The 17,346-nt window shown below is 40.7% G+C and overlaps 2 protein-coding genes across 4 annotated transcripts in view; both read right to left on the minus strand.

Annotated features, from left to right (window-relative positions):
* LOC116703287 (ethanolamine-phosphate cytidylyltransferase) overlaps positions 1-399 on the minus strand; it is a 9,582-nt gene extending 9,183 nt beyond the window's left edge. The window contains exon 1 of one of the 2 annotated variants that reach the window (XM_032537938.1): positions 56-399. In XM_032537938.1, the coding sequence (XP_032393829.1) occupies positions 56-396 (341 nt within the window). In that variant the 5' untranslated portion in view covers positions 397-399. The remainder of the gene's footprint in view (positions 1-55) is intronic. The other variant, XM_032537939.1, reaches the window with a different exon arrangement.
* A 3,645-nt stretch (positions 400-4,044) lies between these two features.
* LOC116702879 (transcription factor MafG) overlaps positions 4,045-17,346 on the minus strand; it is a 14,844-nt gene continuing 1,542 nt past the window's right edge. For both annotated transcript variants that reach the window (XM_032537393.1, XM_032537395.1), the window contains exons 2-3: positions 8,205-8,277; positions 4,045-7,308 (exon numbers count right to left, since the gene is read on the minus strand). In XM_032537393.1, the coding sequence (XP_032393284.1) occupies positions 6,856-7,308; positions 8,205-8,240 (489 nt within the window). In that variant the 5' untranslated portion in view covers positions 8,241-8,277 and the 3' untranslated portion in view covers positions 4,045-6,855. The remainder of the gene's footprint in view (positions 7,309-8,204; positions 8,278-17,346) is intronic.

Raw genomic sequence — 17,346 nt, forward strand, 5'->3', positions numbered from 1 at the left:
CATCATCATCATCATCATCATCCTAACACCATTTATCATCCGGTAGGTTACTCACCAGCCATCGCACCAAACCCGGATTCTTCGCCTCCTCTTCTCGGGACTGCAAGCTGCAGTGCCTGGGGTCGACCCTGCGTCTTTCCCGGCTGCTGTGTTCACTTGGTGGTGGTGATGTCCGTTCTTGATCATTTTTTCAGTCTGGTGGGTGATCACTTGAAGTGCAACTGTAGCTGCAGAGCGACTTCCTCCAGTTAAGATGATGAACGGTGTCAGTTGTGAGTCCCCTTTCAGTGCAGGGCAGCCGGTTTGTGTGTCGGCAGCAGCAGCAGCAGCAGCGGCTCCAGCGGCAGCAGTGCGATGCGCCAACGCCTCCTTCATCGGCGACGCAACGACGCACATCACGCTACGTCAAGTCGGCCGAAGAAAGCAGAGAAACCACGACGGGAAGGAAGCACTTTTAATAAAACTCCTCGAAACGGATCGCTGCAGTTGTTGGTTTTATTTTGAAAAGACCAAAGATGTGATGGTTGTTCAGTATGGAAGACTTGACACAGGTTGAATCGTACGATGTGGCGCTGGTGCACGCGGCCGACATGTTGTTACATAATAGCGGCGTATTCGACTGTCATGTGACAATATCTGGATTCCCACAGAAATAGCGGCTATCTGCCAAAGCTGTGTTTGATGACGTGCCAGTTTGTGGTCTGTACGTCCACTTCAATTTTCTGCATGTTATCCGTCTAAAATAACAACCATGTATAGAAAAGATATTCCTTTTATTTATTATAAGTAGCCATATGTGCTTAGCTAATGAGCCAACAATTAGTAGGCCTATTGGAGACATTCTTCCGTTGTGCTTCTGGGGAAATAATCAGAAATAATGACACGCTACGATGAAATACGATGATAAAGATAACATACAACAAAACAAAACAAAGGTTAAAGAAATTCTGACTGTTAACACACGTATTGTTATGTATTAATTTAGCATATAAAAAGATATAACTCTCAATATGCAAATATAGCTATACATGTCATATCTTTTTTTTTATACATTTCTCTTGTGTTGTTCTTTCACATAACTAAGACTATAGAAGTGTAAAAAATAAGCTAACTCAATTATTATGTTTGTGTGTGTGTGTGTGTGTGTGTGTGTGTGTGTGTGTTTCCCTTGGTGGCACCAGCTATCAGTTCGTTAGTCTACGTTTTTTTCTGAGACCTGGAGTGATACTTATTGTGCAATTCGAACCACATAGCCGATTTATAGCGTTTTTATGTCACAGCTATGAACCAATCAGATTGCTCGATTCGAGCTATTTTCGAGCTGTTTAATAATAATTACGCAAGCAAACAGCCCTGCAGCAAATGTTTATCTTATTAAATATTGTGTATCCTACTTTACATTTCATGTTGACACTCTTACCAGTAAACATTCAAAGATAATTGTGGTATTTGTCCAATTACAAAGTGTCAACGAAATCTAAACTGTTAGTAGTTTGCATACGACTGCACAGGAGTTTCTGGTGTTATAGCATGGATAAGGTAGGGCCTACACACTTACAATTGACCTGCCTGAACAATAATAACAATATAGTGTGTGCAGTAAGTGTCACTTTGGGGTAATATTTCATAGTTTCAGAAGGACTATAATAACAATATAGTGTGTGCGCCGTAATTGTCACTTTGGGGTAATATTTCATAGTTTCAGAATCTCAACAAATGGGTTGAAGATATTCCTTCTCGGATTGATAAAGTAAAGATGCACTGAAGGGGAAATCCTTCTGATCAGAGCATGTGGCGTCATCTTATGGAAAACCCTTTAAATCCATAGACAGTAAATGGTTCAATCACACAAAGCCTTTACACTGAAGAGCCAGCAGAGGGAACCCCAGACCCACATATTGCCTAAAAGCTGGATCAAGGTTAACTCCTCACAAGCAGTAATATTTAACATCCTGGTGCCGGTTGTTTAGTCTCAGGTTTTTCTTATTGCTGGAATGGCACTGACTATCTGAAAAATCATGGTGTTTGCTTTGAATCCCTCATATGCACCATCACAACAGCTTTACGTGATTCAAATAATTGCTGATGTGAACAAGGAAATCCACCCCTCGCCCAGTGTAGCATCTCTAATAAACAGGCATGTCCTCTGCCACGGTGACATTTGCAGAGCAGAGCCCCATGCCAAGCTTTGGCAGAGTAGACGTGCTAAATGAACAGCCTCTCTGATGGAGATGGCAACATTAATTGTACAGCAGGGCTGGGGTCTGAGAACTGGGGCAGGCACCTGCTGCAGAAGTGGGTGAAGATGAAGAATGCTGTCCTAGATTGCCCACCAGCTCACCTTAACCCAACCCGCCAAATTAATCAACTCTTCAGAGGCCATCCAGTTGTCTGGGGCAGGCATCCAGAGGAGGGAGACAAGTCGGTTTTAAGGCACAGGTCAAACAGACCTGTAGGAGCCTCTTCAATTTAAGAGAAGGAGAGAACAATACCACGCTGCAATAGTGCAGAGGCTCTGGGGTTTAGACTTGCCCTGCAGGATGGAGAGGAAAATGTAGCTCGTCTTCAGCCATCTGTCTCTTTGTCTCCGCATGTTCTCTCATGAGATGCGTTTTGAATGTGGTGGGGTTGAAACGCTGCTGAGGAGGGTGATGTTTGATGAGGTGCGCTGAGACAGAGGGGGTTTAGGAGGCCCATGGGGAGCACAGATGACTAACTCACTACTCCTCCTAATCTAGGACAAGCACACCTAGACATCCTTCATGACTCTAATGTTTTACTCGTGTCGGGCCAAAAATACGTCCACTGAGGTTAGCCAAAGTGGGTCGCCCAACGGCTTTTTTTGGATCACAGAAAAAGAAATCGTGCCATCTAAATGATGGCTGTCGTCTAAAACCCACCCTGGATGGCAAAGAGCCTTCCCCGCCAGTTTATTTTTACAAGTATCAAACTGGGTCAATGACGCCACAGAATATGAAAAAAACAATTTCAACAGTTTTTAAAAGCCTCCAAAGACAGAGTAGAAGTGCTTAAAATCCTTTTTCAAAACATTTTTATTGGTCTTATAGAAAATAAAGTAAGCTGTATCAACAAACATACAATATATACATCAATAACTTAGACACCTCAGAGAATCACGTTTAAATCCACAGTTGTTACTGTATATATATATATATTATATATATATATTAATACATAGTACTTATCTACAGATTGCAAAAAGTACAATAATTTAATTTATAAATAGTTACCATTAACTATTGTCTGTTTTTATACAAATTACTGCAATATTTTATTACAACCCATACAGAAAAATAAGAAAAAACAGATAATTAACTTTGTGTTACTCACTTGAGTCAGATTGTTATACCTTTGAAACACAGACCCACTCCACAGAGTGAGAGCAAGAAACCTGCACAGTCAACTGTTTTCAAAGCATAATTTAATGAAAAAAGCCAATGTCTCGAGAGCTATTAAGTTCAACTTCCACACAAGTGCTGTTATTTATCCTCTCTAACATAATGCTTGTAAAAAATAAACAAGGAAAAAGCTATAACCAATTAAACATTAAATCTGCAGAACAAATTACAGTGTTAAGATCAATTTCAAATACACACTCAACACATAATGAGAACAGAAATGCTGTGGATGATGCTACAGCAACACACACACACACACACACACACACACACACACACACACACACACACACACACACACACACACACACACACACACACACACACACACACACACAATGCATGTGGCCCTTATGACAGAGTCTATTGTAGCATCCATTTCCCTCAGTGCACAAACATTTATATATTAGCAATATCTTTCATTCATTTTTAAAGTCCAATTTACAGATCCGGTAATTCACCTAATTTAAGACCAGAGTAATCGGTGAGTAAGGCTTGAGTGCAATGATTCCTTTAAAACACTGTACACTATTACAGTTTTAACATGTTAGCTACTATAAACAAGGGCCAATTGCGCTTCCATTCAGGAATTCAAAATCCGAGGGCAAAATAAATAAAAAAACACATTTTGCAAAGAACCTACAAAACAGCAAGAATGATTAAATAACAGACCATAGTCACTTTGACAATATTTTACTCTTACATCTACTCTTTCACACCTTTCCACTGAGTTGCATATTAAGGGTCACTTTTTCACAATGGTCATTACCTACTGTAGCTACATACTATACACCTGTATGTGTGAGAAAGAGAGAGTCCTCATCTCTAGCGGAGATCGAGAGATTGGTCGACGGTGCAGCTCAAACACCTTAGAAGACACTTGACACAAAAAAGATTCACTCCACAAGACTGCCACAGCAATAAGGACGCCAACATCAATACTGGGCTATGTCAAGAGTCAGATATATATTTTCCCACAGTTAACCAGTCAATGTACATAGCTAAGCATGTTGAGGATAGGACACTTGCACACAGACAGTATAACCAGCACCCAGGTCGCTAGCATGGAGTTTTGCTGAGGCATAGTTTTGAGACTGACTGTAGATTAACACCTGGCCAACACTATAAGACATTCTGACCAGCAGGAAAGTGGGATCCAGATGAAGTGCATTCTGTTAACTGCTTTCACCTTGAGGTGTAAAACTGCTCCGCTGTTACATTCCCTTTTAGAGGACCAGGAGAGTGATGCGACACTTGGCACAGAAGGAGCGCTGCTGGCAGCAGTTTATGATTGTAATTCTACATGGTCTTGCTGTGTCTGAGTGCAGATTGAAGCCCTTCATGACATGCTTATTATTAAAAAAAGAGGGAGGAAAAACATGAGCAGAGCTGCCATCCCTGCCTTTCATCTAGAATGGTTTGTTCATTTTTAGAGTGACCTGTTTTGTCCTGAGCAAAACAAGCAGGAGCTTAGTGCATACAAACCCTCAGCCAAACCCTCCCGCTTTAAATCTGACAGTCTGAAGACCAGTGGGTCAATTTACACAAGTTACCCTTTAAGGTTATGGATGCAATTGTATCGCTATAAGCTTGAGAAAGTTACTCGACAACAATTGGGAGGGGAAAAACACTTAACTTCACATTAAGTTTAGTCTGTGAAAAGCTAAATTTGAAGGGTTATTAATTGATATTCCTATGATCTAATTCCAACCAATGAAGTGGCTGAAATGGATACTATAAACAAATCTTCCCAACACTAAAATCATCTAGCTGCAGGTCACAGAGGATGTGTTTAGAGGGCATCCAGCACTAGGTGCAACCCTTATTCAGATTCTGCATTGACAGTATCACTTTAAGCTTCAGTAAAAGTCACTAATTCCATTTAACCCGATTCTGTCTTACATGGCTCAATGGGGTAAACTCTTAATGACATATGATTTGTAACTAACACCAAGGAAGAGGAGGATATCACAGATGCCAATACGCACAAAGACAATTGACCTTGTTTACACCACCTAGTTTAGCTCTACAGATTTGTTTTAAATAGCACAGCATTGACATCTATACAGTGAACGACACTGCCAACTTGTCACTTAAACATCACATCACGCGCTACCCCACAGTACGCGCCTAGTCACTAGAAAAAAGCTATCAGACTTCAATAGTAAGCCACTTTCGGTACAATTGCAAAAAAGATGTCACAGGATTTTTTTATGTTTTCTTTATCTGTATTTCTATAAACAATGGAAGGTAATCTACCTAGTAGTAAAAACCAAGAACTCAACAATAGACAAAGTTTTCTACACCTTAACAATTCAAACAGTAAAGCTTGTGTAAAGATTTTCTTTTGGAAATATCTGACGGCCCCGGTCAACAAGTAATTACAAAAAAATGCAATGTATATATATATATATATATATATATATATATATATTAAACAAAACAACTTGAACATATTTTCTCTATGAGCAAAAATTATGTTTCAAAATGTTTGTGGATTTCACTGTCCCCACAAAACATGAGGATATTACTGTTATAACATTCAGGTATTCAGCTATTGTAAAAGAATCTTGTCATATTGGAATGGCACTCAGCTCTGGAACAATATCATTAAGAACTGCTGATCATTTTTATTTTTTCTCCACTTAACCATAAATATGCAAGACCTCTTTGTATTTTCAGTGCATACGTATATTATTGCATCTACCAGTCATATTGATAATGACAAGTTCAATAAAGCCTGTCACAGATAAACAGAAATGAATGCTGGATTTGGGAGCATTATTTCACAATTATTTTCTTGACAGGCGACCAACAAAAATGTACTAGTTTTGGGTTAGTCAGGCTGTTATGAAGACATTTGGAGTATCCACACCAAGAGCTTGTGACCGTTGTCATTTATCCAAATTTAAGTCAGTGCATAATAACAACCAAACTGGTTTAGGGGTGAGGACTAATGTCTGAAACATATCGTTGTTTTGAGACTTTACAAATGCCAATTCTTAGGACGGAAAAGTCTTAAGAGCTCAGTCTTAAGGAAACAGACACATCACACACAGTACCTTATCAAAAATCAATAACGGTCTGAATTTAATTCCACTTTGTACTTTTTCTACTCAATATTGCTATCTTGAGTATTTGCAACCACTATCTGCTTTTTATATGAAATGTTTCAGTATTGTCAATACGTCGCTATTCTTCAACAACTAACTGTGATGTCCTAAAGCCCACAATTTGACTGTGTCACTTTAAAGCAGAAAATGTCTATTTGACAGGTACAGACTGCTGAGTATTGCTTTAAAAGTGAATTTGGGAAGCATATTGTTAGTGTTAGTGTCAAGGGTTGAAACTGAGAACTTACACAGGTAGTCCTGCGGCATGTTACAATGCACTGACTAGTTTAGTCTTGAAAAACTTCCTCCCGCCCTTTCTGCTACTACGACCTAGCCTCCGTTTTGGATTTGACGATGGTGATGACGCTGGTGGCACCTCCTTTACCGGGGATGAGTGGTCCTATGACAGAGGCCATAGGTCCCCTGGCTGAGGTGACAGGGTTGCGGGCCACAGTCCTAGCAAAGCTCTGGAGGGCCTCATACTTTGAACGCAGAGCGTCCAGCTCCACCTTCATGCTGGCATTCTCTGTTGCCAGCTTGTCCACTTCCTGCTGCAGTAGAGCCTTTTGCTTCTCCAGCTCCTCTTTCTGGGTGACACGCTTCACCCGGCAGCTGGCAGCATAGCCCCGGTTCTTCAGGGTACGCCGCCGCTGCTTCAGCTGAAGGATTTCCTCCTTGGTCAGGCCCCGTAGATGCTGGTTTAGCTCCCGCACTGACATGGTCACCAGCTCGTCATCGGTCAGGCTGGTGCCATTTTCCCCTGGCTCCCGCTTCACCTAGGGGTGGGGATTAGTTAGTTATATATATATATATATATATATATAAAAAGCCATTACACAGATTTTGTTTTATCCTCTTCACATGCATGTAATTTATAATCATACGAATATCTATATTCAAATGATGCCGATTACAATTACTGTTGATCATGTTGACGTGATGTTAATGGTGATGATGGTGATGGTGATGACGTCAGGGGGTGTTAACTCTATATGTAGACCTCACCTGAGCCAGGTGTGTGTGTGTGTTTGTGTATGACTAGAGAGCGGAAGGACAAACAATTTTTCAACTGCATTTTGTGAGACAAACGTTTTTTTTTCTTTTTTCTTTGTTTAAAACAAGTTTACTTATGTTGCTGTTGCAGTTATGAAATAAAGAGACGGATCATTATGACACTACAAACAAATGTGCGTTGATTGACTGACCGCTCCTACAATTAATTGGAAAAATAGTTTGTCCTTCTGCTCTCAAGTCACACACACACACACACACACACACACACACACACACACACACACACACACACACACACACACACACGGCTGGCTCAGGTGAGGTCTACATATAGAGTTAACAACCCCTGACGTTGACGTTATCATTATCGTCATCACCATCACCATCATCATCACCATCACGTCAACATGATCAACTGTAATTGTAATCGGCATCATTTGAATATAGGTGTCCGTATGATTATAAATTACATGCATGTGAAGAGGATAAAACAAAAATCTGTGTAAAGGCTTCAACACTCCAGCCCCTAATTGACCGGTAAAGGGCAATTCATACATTTATGCATGGGAAGCCTACACTCAAGTCCTTTGTGACAATCTTGAATAATAATATATATATATATATATATATATATATTTAAATCATACATGCTAAGTACCTTCAAGGCCTTGTTTCCCTTGTTTATGGTAGTCATGCCACGAGAGCCGCGTCCACCTATACTGCTGCTTGGTCTGTGGGTAAGAAATGTCACCATCAGTTTACAGAATAATGCCAGCAGGAAAAAAGCTTGGAGGAATGAAGAAAGGAGGAACATTTCAGTGAAATAAGAATGTATTTTCTGGCAAAGATGCTACAGCATGACAAAGTCCTTCAAATACACAAGGCACAAAGTGGGTCAAGGACTTATGACTTCCTTACAAGGGATGCAAAGTCCGTTCAGCAAGTGGTACTTTACTGTTCTATTGCTGCACCTGTCACTATGAACAAATACCTTGGTGGTATGTATTTCCCCCTCCACTATTGGTCTCTCACTTGAATCCTTCACTGCATTCAAACATCAGACATTTAGTTGACTGGCAGCAATTCACAAAGATTTCTTGGAAAACAAAAATATTTGTTAAGTGCAACCACTGAGAGCACAAACAGGGGATGTGGATGGACTAAAGCAAAGCATTCAGCCTTTCTGCTGTACATACAACCTCACCTAAAACATATCACAGAGGGACACAGGGCAGGCTTTAATCTACTGTACAAGCTATCCAGTCACACCTGTCTAGACAGGGCTGCACTGCAGTTTATTCTTTCATGCCAGTACTGAGGGAACACCAAGAGAAGCTTTGCAGACGAGACATCTAACCTACTGGTGTTAAGACAGACATAAGACTGGGTGCCTTCCACCGTGTGAGCTCTGCCACAGGATATGTACGTACACCCACACCCACACTTGTGGCCCCGAGTGCTTTACACTACACACAGTACATGCAGTGTCAGCGACACAGGCACCACCACAGTCAGCCTAGCCAGCACTTTGCCTCTGTAAGCTGATTTACACAGCCCAGCAGTGTGTGTTTGCACTGAGCACATAAACAAATGCATGTGGGCTTGTACAACTTTTTAGCAGGTAACAAAGGAATCCAAAAAAGAATGAATCGTAGCTCTGAAGTGCACTAAAATGGCCAGAATATTTCCATGGCAACAAACGGGTGATACAGGTGAACCAGTCACCTGAGCCAAACAGGCAGAGACAGACGCTTGTTAAAAATGACCTGAATACGACACTATCACACAGGCTGGGGACATAACATGAGGTCAGATTGTGACTCGCATTCTTGATGCTTTTACTTCAAAAACTCCTCTAGCTTCTCATAAAATGGCAATGTTTCCCAGTGCTGCAGATGCCCATATAAAAAAAAAAGCCTTTCACGTTCTTCAGAGGACTTTTTAAATGCGATACTTTCATCTCTGTTGAATTGGCTATGAATAGCTGACTGATAGTAACACCTACCTTTCACCGGCCTTTGTGGTGACTCATTTCCAGTAAGCATTTGGACCACAGATGCAAAACATAATGGGATAATGGTCTGCCTGATGATGCACAGCTAATGGACAAATAGACAGGAAAGTACTCCACTAATAGCTACTGAGATGAGAGTATGCAAAAACGGCTGCTTCTGCCAAATTTCAATATAAGCCTATCATTTTCCCCTTAGCCGCCTAGACGCAACATTGTTCAAAAACCAGTTAGAATCTTGAAATTGCAGAGAGATGACACATTGTCCAGGTTGAAGAGACGTATTCTGTCACACAGCTGTGTAGGGTGACACGGTAGGCATGGCTTGGCATGGCTGAAAGCTCACCATATGACACTGTGGAATGATTGAGCCCAGGCTGCAACCCTCTAGCACAGGCTGCTGCCAACAGACGGCTACCAATGACAGGGCATGGCAGCACAACACAGACAAGGTCCAATGCACAGCTGCTCCCTTCCACTACCAGGCATGTCATACCTCACAGAGACAAAGAGGCATGCTCACATAAACACAGAGATGAAAAGAAAGGAAAACCACACCTATAATCTTCCCCCAAAAACAACGTGACAGGGAAATTTGAGCTGATTTGATTGCAAAAGAATGCCTTTTCATTTGTTCACCCTCTTTACAGTCGCAATCGAGGACACTAGACACAAGTGTCTTTCTTGCACACATGTACTGTATTAACTCCTGTAATGATGATTACTCCGGATGATTTCAAGTCTTTTGTGTGTCTAGCAAAAGGAGCGTGAGACTTATGCTGCAGCTTAGAGCATAGGGCCAGTAGAGGTAGGGAGCAACGCAGCCAGGGACACAGACGTCTTTTGTAGGTGCTAGCTGAATTCTTATGAATCGCTTGGAAGAACGCTGACAAATCAGAGCTGATTGCTTGTGAAGGAGAGACATCACACCCACAGGAAATAGAAATCGCTGAGTGTGGTCACCCAGAGAAAGAGAAGGAGGGGATGGTGAGAGAGACGGACAGAGAAAGGGAGACAGGCAAAAAGAGGGTGAGAAGAGAGAGAGAGAGCAAACAGCCTTGTGAAACATGCAAGCTCAACACATTTAGAGGAGCTTGAGAAGAACAGGTTGAGAGAGAAAAAAATACTGATCTCAGCAAGGACCAAAACCAAGGTGCCAATTAGGAAGTTGTGAAGTTGAACTAACACGACGAGAGCAACCCAGCCAACCTTCAAAAGCTGTCTGTGTTCATCTAAATCTATAGAGAGCAGCTCGCGAAGGTGGGGTCGGCTGAGGTTGAGACTCGGAGGTGGGGGGGGGGGGGGGGGGGGGGGGGGGGGGGGCTCTATTGGGATAATTGCTGATGTGACATGATAGGTCGGGCCTTCAGCCCGTGTCATGCTTTAATGATCTCATCCCCGCCACAGAATCTCTCCAGGGGGGCTGCCAAGGGTGGACACCATTAGCTAGAGGACCCTTTGTTGAGGGGGAACCGAGGCTACAGCATCCACGCACTGCGTCCCCTGATGAATATTTATCACTGTCGTTCACCGCCAAAGGTGGGGGTAGGAGGCAGCGGTGGGGGTGGGTGGCTGAATAAAGATGCTCAGGAGGTGATTCTTCAAGGATACATCCAAGGCTCTTCCATCAACGACTGTTTCAAAATGGCGGTAGGCTTGTGGGGGCGGCAATGGGGGTGAGGGGGTAGATTTCTGGTACTGGAGGTGGCATGCATGGTGGTTCAGGGCTGCAGGGAGTGCCATCTCCACTTGACAGCGGTGTAACAAGATTATCAGGGCCATAAGACCAAACAAAACCCCCCGCAACCTGCCTCAGAATCCAGATTTCGACAGCGCCTGCTCTCTGAATACTAAACATGACTAGGGAGGACTAACGGGGCGCAAGCTTTACTGAGACATGACAGCGGATTGCATATCACTTAACTAAAATCACATGCACATGTATCCACACACAGAGAGGTTACAAAAACCACACAAGCACATATGCATTTAACTTGTCATGGTCAATTCTTGAAAAGAAGCGTCTGAGCACTTGGCACTGGCAGCTTGCTAATGAAGTGAACAAAACTAGACAGTGGAGGTGCATGCTGATGAAACACTGTTTTCAGGAAAGCACAGGGAGCATTTAACAATGGCAACTCAGTTCTGTTAAACAAATAACTGAATATCTCACATCAAACAATGCATTTCACCCCAGAAGAGCAGATGCACGATTTGACTCATGTGCTTAGTTTAAATGATTTTCCTCTGCTATGACTAGTCTAGACTTGTAAAGATTTGTACGGCCACAGAAAGAGCCATAAAAGCCATTGCCAAAATGTAAATTAGGCCTTAGATTATAGATTTAGCGACATTTTCAATTCATTGCCTTTGCTAAACCTGCACATCTTAGACAATTAACACAACACTAAAGAAGAGAGCTGGATGTGAAATCAGTAGGATCACCTATTCAGTTTCCCTGATCAATAATGTATGAGACTTGTAGCCTCTCGCTCCATTATCATGGACTTTCCACAGGAAATAGAATGATCATAACCACAAAGATACTGAAAATCACATGATGACATAAGTGCATAAAAAATAAAAGAATTGTCAGCACTTTGGCTCATTCATTTAAACCGTGGGCCTATGTGTTCTCCGTGTCTACTTGCTCTGTCAGGAGTGAGGTGCTTTATGGAGACAGCCAACATTTTCACCGTGTATGCCATAAATAGCCATTCTAAACACTTCAGTCAACTGATCGGTGCCACTACTTTTACTCCCTCCCTTTTAATTCAGAGTCAAAAAGATTGTCTAGATATTTAGATCTAATCATTCCTCCCTTCAGCTAAGTAAAGTCAATTATCAAGCAAGCTACATGTGTTGGGCGCCATTTAACCACAAATTAAAAATCAGACTGCTCTGGAAGAGTTACTGGAAGACTGGTGTAAACTTGTGTGTGGAGAAAACACAGTGTGTGAGTGTGTCTGTGCAAGAGAAAGATTCGATGGGAAGAGGGGAGGGAAGCTATTAACTACTAAGTATTCAGAGCGTGAAATAAGAGTGACAAAAAGAGAGAGAGGGGAAATCATTCAGCTGCTTTCAGAGGGAAATGTGATACTCTTGTAGTAGAGGGGAAATACTAAGCTAATACTTTTGACCAGTGGAGGTTCGGGGCAGCACTACAATAGTGCTTAACCAAAATCGTATGCCTGCCTGACTATGACAGGGCATGAATAATTGAAGGGTTAAACGGTTGTTAACAACAGTCTGTACATTATCATATCATTCTGACCGGCAAATGAAGTCCTGCTAGATGAATAGACAGATGCTGAATATGATATTTAAATCAAAATGCGCTATAATCAACAGATCAGCAAAAAAAAAAGAAGAAAAAAAAAAAAGGGCTTTCTGAAAACAAGCTCTTTTCTCACATGGTGTAAATAAAGATTTGAAAAAGACAGACTGAATTTCTACACGCTGCAAAATTAAAGAAAAAGAAAAATGTGCATGCTTTTACTTAATAGCATGCTAAACTTGGGCCAGTAGCTTTGGTAGCCCTAATGTTTCCAATTTTACTAAACATTGTATTTTTAAGAGCAGGGTAGATGATGAGTCCTTGAAAAATTGTAATATATTAAACGTAATATATTAAACGTAATATAATCAATACATATTATAATAGTAATATTGCTTCGAATTACAATTATTTTTGATACGATCATTTCGAGATGTCAATGTAAAGAGATCATAATAGTCAAATTTACATTTAAAGCACCGGCATTTTGGCAAAGGATTTAATCAAAAAAATTGTAGTCAAAAGATTAGACCTTCCTTTCAGGATTAAAGCAAATGGCTTTGGGCTAATAAGTATTATTATAACAAATGTGGTGATTCTCAATCTCAAAGTTATTGGCAAATATTGCTCTGTTTCAACCACAAAGTAAAGCCAGACATTTTTATAATTTATATATTTGATTTTATTGTAATAAGGAAACAAACAGACAAATACAGAGAAAGTTAACTAACTGTAGAAAATCTGTATCTTTGTTTCCTGGTGCACAATACTCCACATTATTTTTTAAATACACACAATCATTTTATTATTTTTTCTAAAAGATTTACATACATGGCCAAACACTTATTGTATTTGATAATTGTCACAAGGTGAAAATAGATATCATTACATGATGTACTATGATAAACACAGGCTATATGGAAGCTTCTATGGTATACAAATGGATGCAGTCGATTTGTCTGGAATTTGCATATAGTTGCATAAGAGATTTTGTATTTTTTTAAGTCACTGATAATCTGAAACTTATTTAAAGGGACTTGGGATTGACAGTTTATGTTGGTGTTCAATACATACAGAATCTATTTCCAAGTTCAGTAGCTGTGGTATACTCTCAAAGCACCTCTGTTAGCACAAGTATGAACGGAGAAAAGACTTCATTGGCCTTCCACAGTATCTGCCTGGAGGACTTATTATATTAAACAGGAAGAGAATAGCTCCTGATACCTCAGTCTTGCACTGGCAGAGGAAGTAAGGGTTGCAGGCAACCCACACACAGGCAAAATATCCACGAGCTTTCCAACACTGGTTGCATACATATTAAATGCATATTGCATTGACCTCACAGCAACAGCGCAGCCTTTGCAGCACAGAAGGCAAAACTAGATCAGATAAACACATTTTTCAATATTTAAAGTAAAATTATACTGAAACAATTCACATCTTTGACTGGTACAACTGCACAGCTATGTCTAGAGGTGGATTATCTTCCATGAAAACACAAGTCTGTGATCATGCGATCAAACAAACAGAGCTTTGCGGCATCACTGAATAAAAACAAAAACAACAAATCATCTTATTTTTCCTGTGGAGTGCTTTGATTCAAATGCAGTCCGTTACTCAGAGTTATTACCTGGGCTGGAAGTAACAAAGATGCTAATTTCTATTAATAGCATTGCCAGCACTCAGTTCAAATTATGGCAAGTGATTGATGATGTCTGCCTACAGGATATTTGATGGAGCTTTACACTCAATGTGGTTGTCCAAAAAGACATGTCACTTTAGAATGCTATCTGAATTAATGATCATGCATTCAGTACCAAGAATTTTAACTCCGGTTCTCAATGTAACCTACTTCTCAATTGCTCACACATTTTAGCCTGAATTACAGCATATGGTGTTTTTTCACTGCATGGCATCTACTCGACTCACCTCGACTTAACCTTTTTTGGTTTTCCATTACGAAAAAAAGTCCCTGGTACCTGCTAACAGGTACTTTTTGTAGTACTAGAAAAAGGTTGTAAGCGAGCTGAGGCGATACCAAAAGGTGACGTGAAAACCTGCAGACTACTGATTGGTCGGAGAGAATCGTCACTAATCTCCAGGCCTCCTGGTTCATAAGAAACTAAATTCAACGTTCTGTGTGTGCGTCACGTTAGATCGCGGCAGTTTCCTGCTATGACCATGTATGACCAGCCACGGCTCGACTCACGCATGAGGCGGTACTCATCGGCAATGGAAAAAGGAGGACGGGGCACTGCGGTTGGGTCAAGGCAAGGAGGTACCAATAATGGAAAAAGACACTTTAGAAAATTAGACACTATCAATTCAAAATCACATATCAAAGACGGTAGAAGTGGAGACAAGATAGTTAAAACGGTCTAAATGATAAAACTATTTTTTAAGAGTAAGGTCACAAGTTTGATCCCCAAAGCACCGACTGTGTCCATCCACAGATGAGATGAAATATTACTTAAAACAAGAAACTGAACTTCAAACTGTTCACCACAGGAGCTTTAGCTCAATGTAAATAACTGAATAAATTTCAAATAACTAACAAGTTATATTTAGCAATAGAGATTACCAAAATACAGCTTTATTGATTTTGGTTTTGTCATTCTGCTTTTTATTTTGTATGAATACATGCCTGACATTTATAAATGTATAATATTGTCAGTGTGTCTACTGGTGCCAGTAAAAAGATATTGGCTGGACAGAGCAAATAATAAAAACATGAATGCTGGCTCCTGTTGCATGTAGCATAATTTAATGAGGGAGAGAGTACAAACATAGCATTTATTCAAGTCATTTACAAAAAATCTTTTTGTTTTTATCAAGATCCAATCTAGACAGTACTAATAGCAGTCTAATGATCTGCCTGAGCTCCTTTCCAATGTGGGTTATACAGTGCTTAACTTAGAACAAGGTCTGGTTATCTTTAACCTCCTTGGAACATTTTAAACATATCCAGCCGGAAAAATATCAGAACATTTAGTCTTCCAAAACTCTCATAAGTGATTCTTCCCTGCCTCCCTGGTTTATTTTGACTTAGCCTCTTGTGCAAATATGCATATGGTTAAATCACTTGTTTTACTGTCAGTTCACCACAAATATGTCTCAAACATTAATTTGTCAAGATAAAAGTAGGTTGCATTAAAAACAGCAGCCAGTGCACGGCTCTATGCTTCTGCTCTCTATGTTCTGTCCAATATTGGCTAATCTTAATTACAAACACACGAGAGCAGCTATGAACATGCCAAGTCTAACTCAAGTTCCAAACAGAAATTCATCAAACACACTTGCTACTCTGTCTGGATGAAAGTATTACTTTGAGAAGTGGAGCGGGCATATCGCAATGCTAAGCAATCATAATCCGCACTACACTTGCAAAAGGTTTCATCACCAACATTCTCTGCCTATTGCAAAAAAGGGAGAAAAAAAAACTATATTGATCTTTTTCTCCCTTCCTTCCAGGCATTCCCATTTCCCTGTGCAGCTTAAGCAGCAATTTTGTGTACAAATCTCACATTTGTGTTTCTTCCTGGAGGCTACTATTTGTCCTGAATAGGGGTAACTAGTCCCAAGTCACAGCTGTGTTAGCCATGCGGAGGTGTTGGTGGCCAGACTGTACTTTATTCTGTGTAAAGTCTTGCCTCGTGTTTCATCAACCTCAAATATCCCTCCCACCCTCCACTGCCTGCCCAGTCTCAGCAACGCCACTGCGTACGAGTTGTGCACTCGGTTCACCTCTATGGGATCCAGCCTTATTTTATCTTCGCTACCTCAATGCAAGAGGTGATAAATCTCAAAGCTGATCTCCACCACTCCCTGCCTCCATCCACACACCATTGCCAGCCCCATTGGGCTCTTATATGGGCCCTCATCTGTTCTTGTTACCTGCAGAAAAAGGCAGAGATGGACATTACGCTTTATTGCAAAGCCGAGCTTCTGATGTAGGGCTGGCCTGTCTGCTAAAACACACTTCAATGCCCCGCTCGCATGAACAGAGATGATGAAACAAGTTGGATATCTGAGTAAGAATGGGCAACTTCTATCTGTTTAGCCCTGCCTATATGCTCAACAGTTTCCAAGGTGACTTTTCAAATTGCACAGAGATTCTCCATGGATAATTCATTACCTGCTCACCATAAGCGTGCACTCTAATATGCAGCAAATTTCATCATGTCACACACACAGGGAAACAAGAGCATCTGCCAAACCAAAATAAATCAAGTGTTATACTCACTTATATAGTTATAGTGCATTAAATATTTTTACAAGCAAGCTAGAACACTATAGGATTTAGCGTATTTAATTACAATAAATAAAAGGCATTCACAGTACGCCAAACACACCAAAATACCTATTTCCTAAACCAGCATTCTGTGTTTGTTTTCAACTTCCCATACATCCCATAGTTACACTTGACCCAATTTTAACTGCCACTGATTGCAGGACTCCATTATAACAACACAGGCATAATATATTGCTTATCCCGCATTTTTTTTTTTTTTT

The sequence above is a fragment of the Etheostoma spectabile genome, chromosome 15 (genome assembly GCF_008692095.1).
Source record: "Etheostoma spectabile isolate EspeVRDwgs_2016 chromosome 15, UIUC_Espe_1.0, whole genome shotgun sequence".
Lineage (NCBI taxonomy): Eukaryota > Metazoa > Chordata > Actinopteri > Perciformes > Percidae > Etheostoma > Etheostoma spectabile.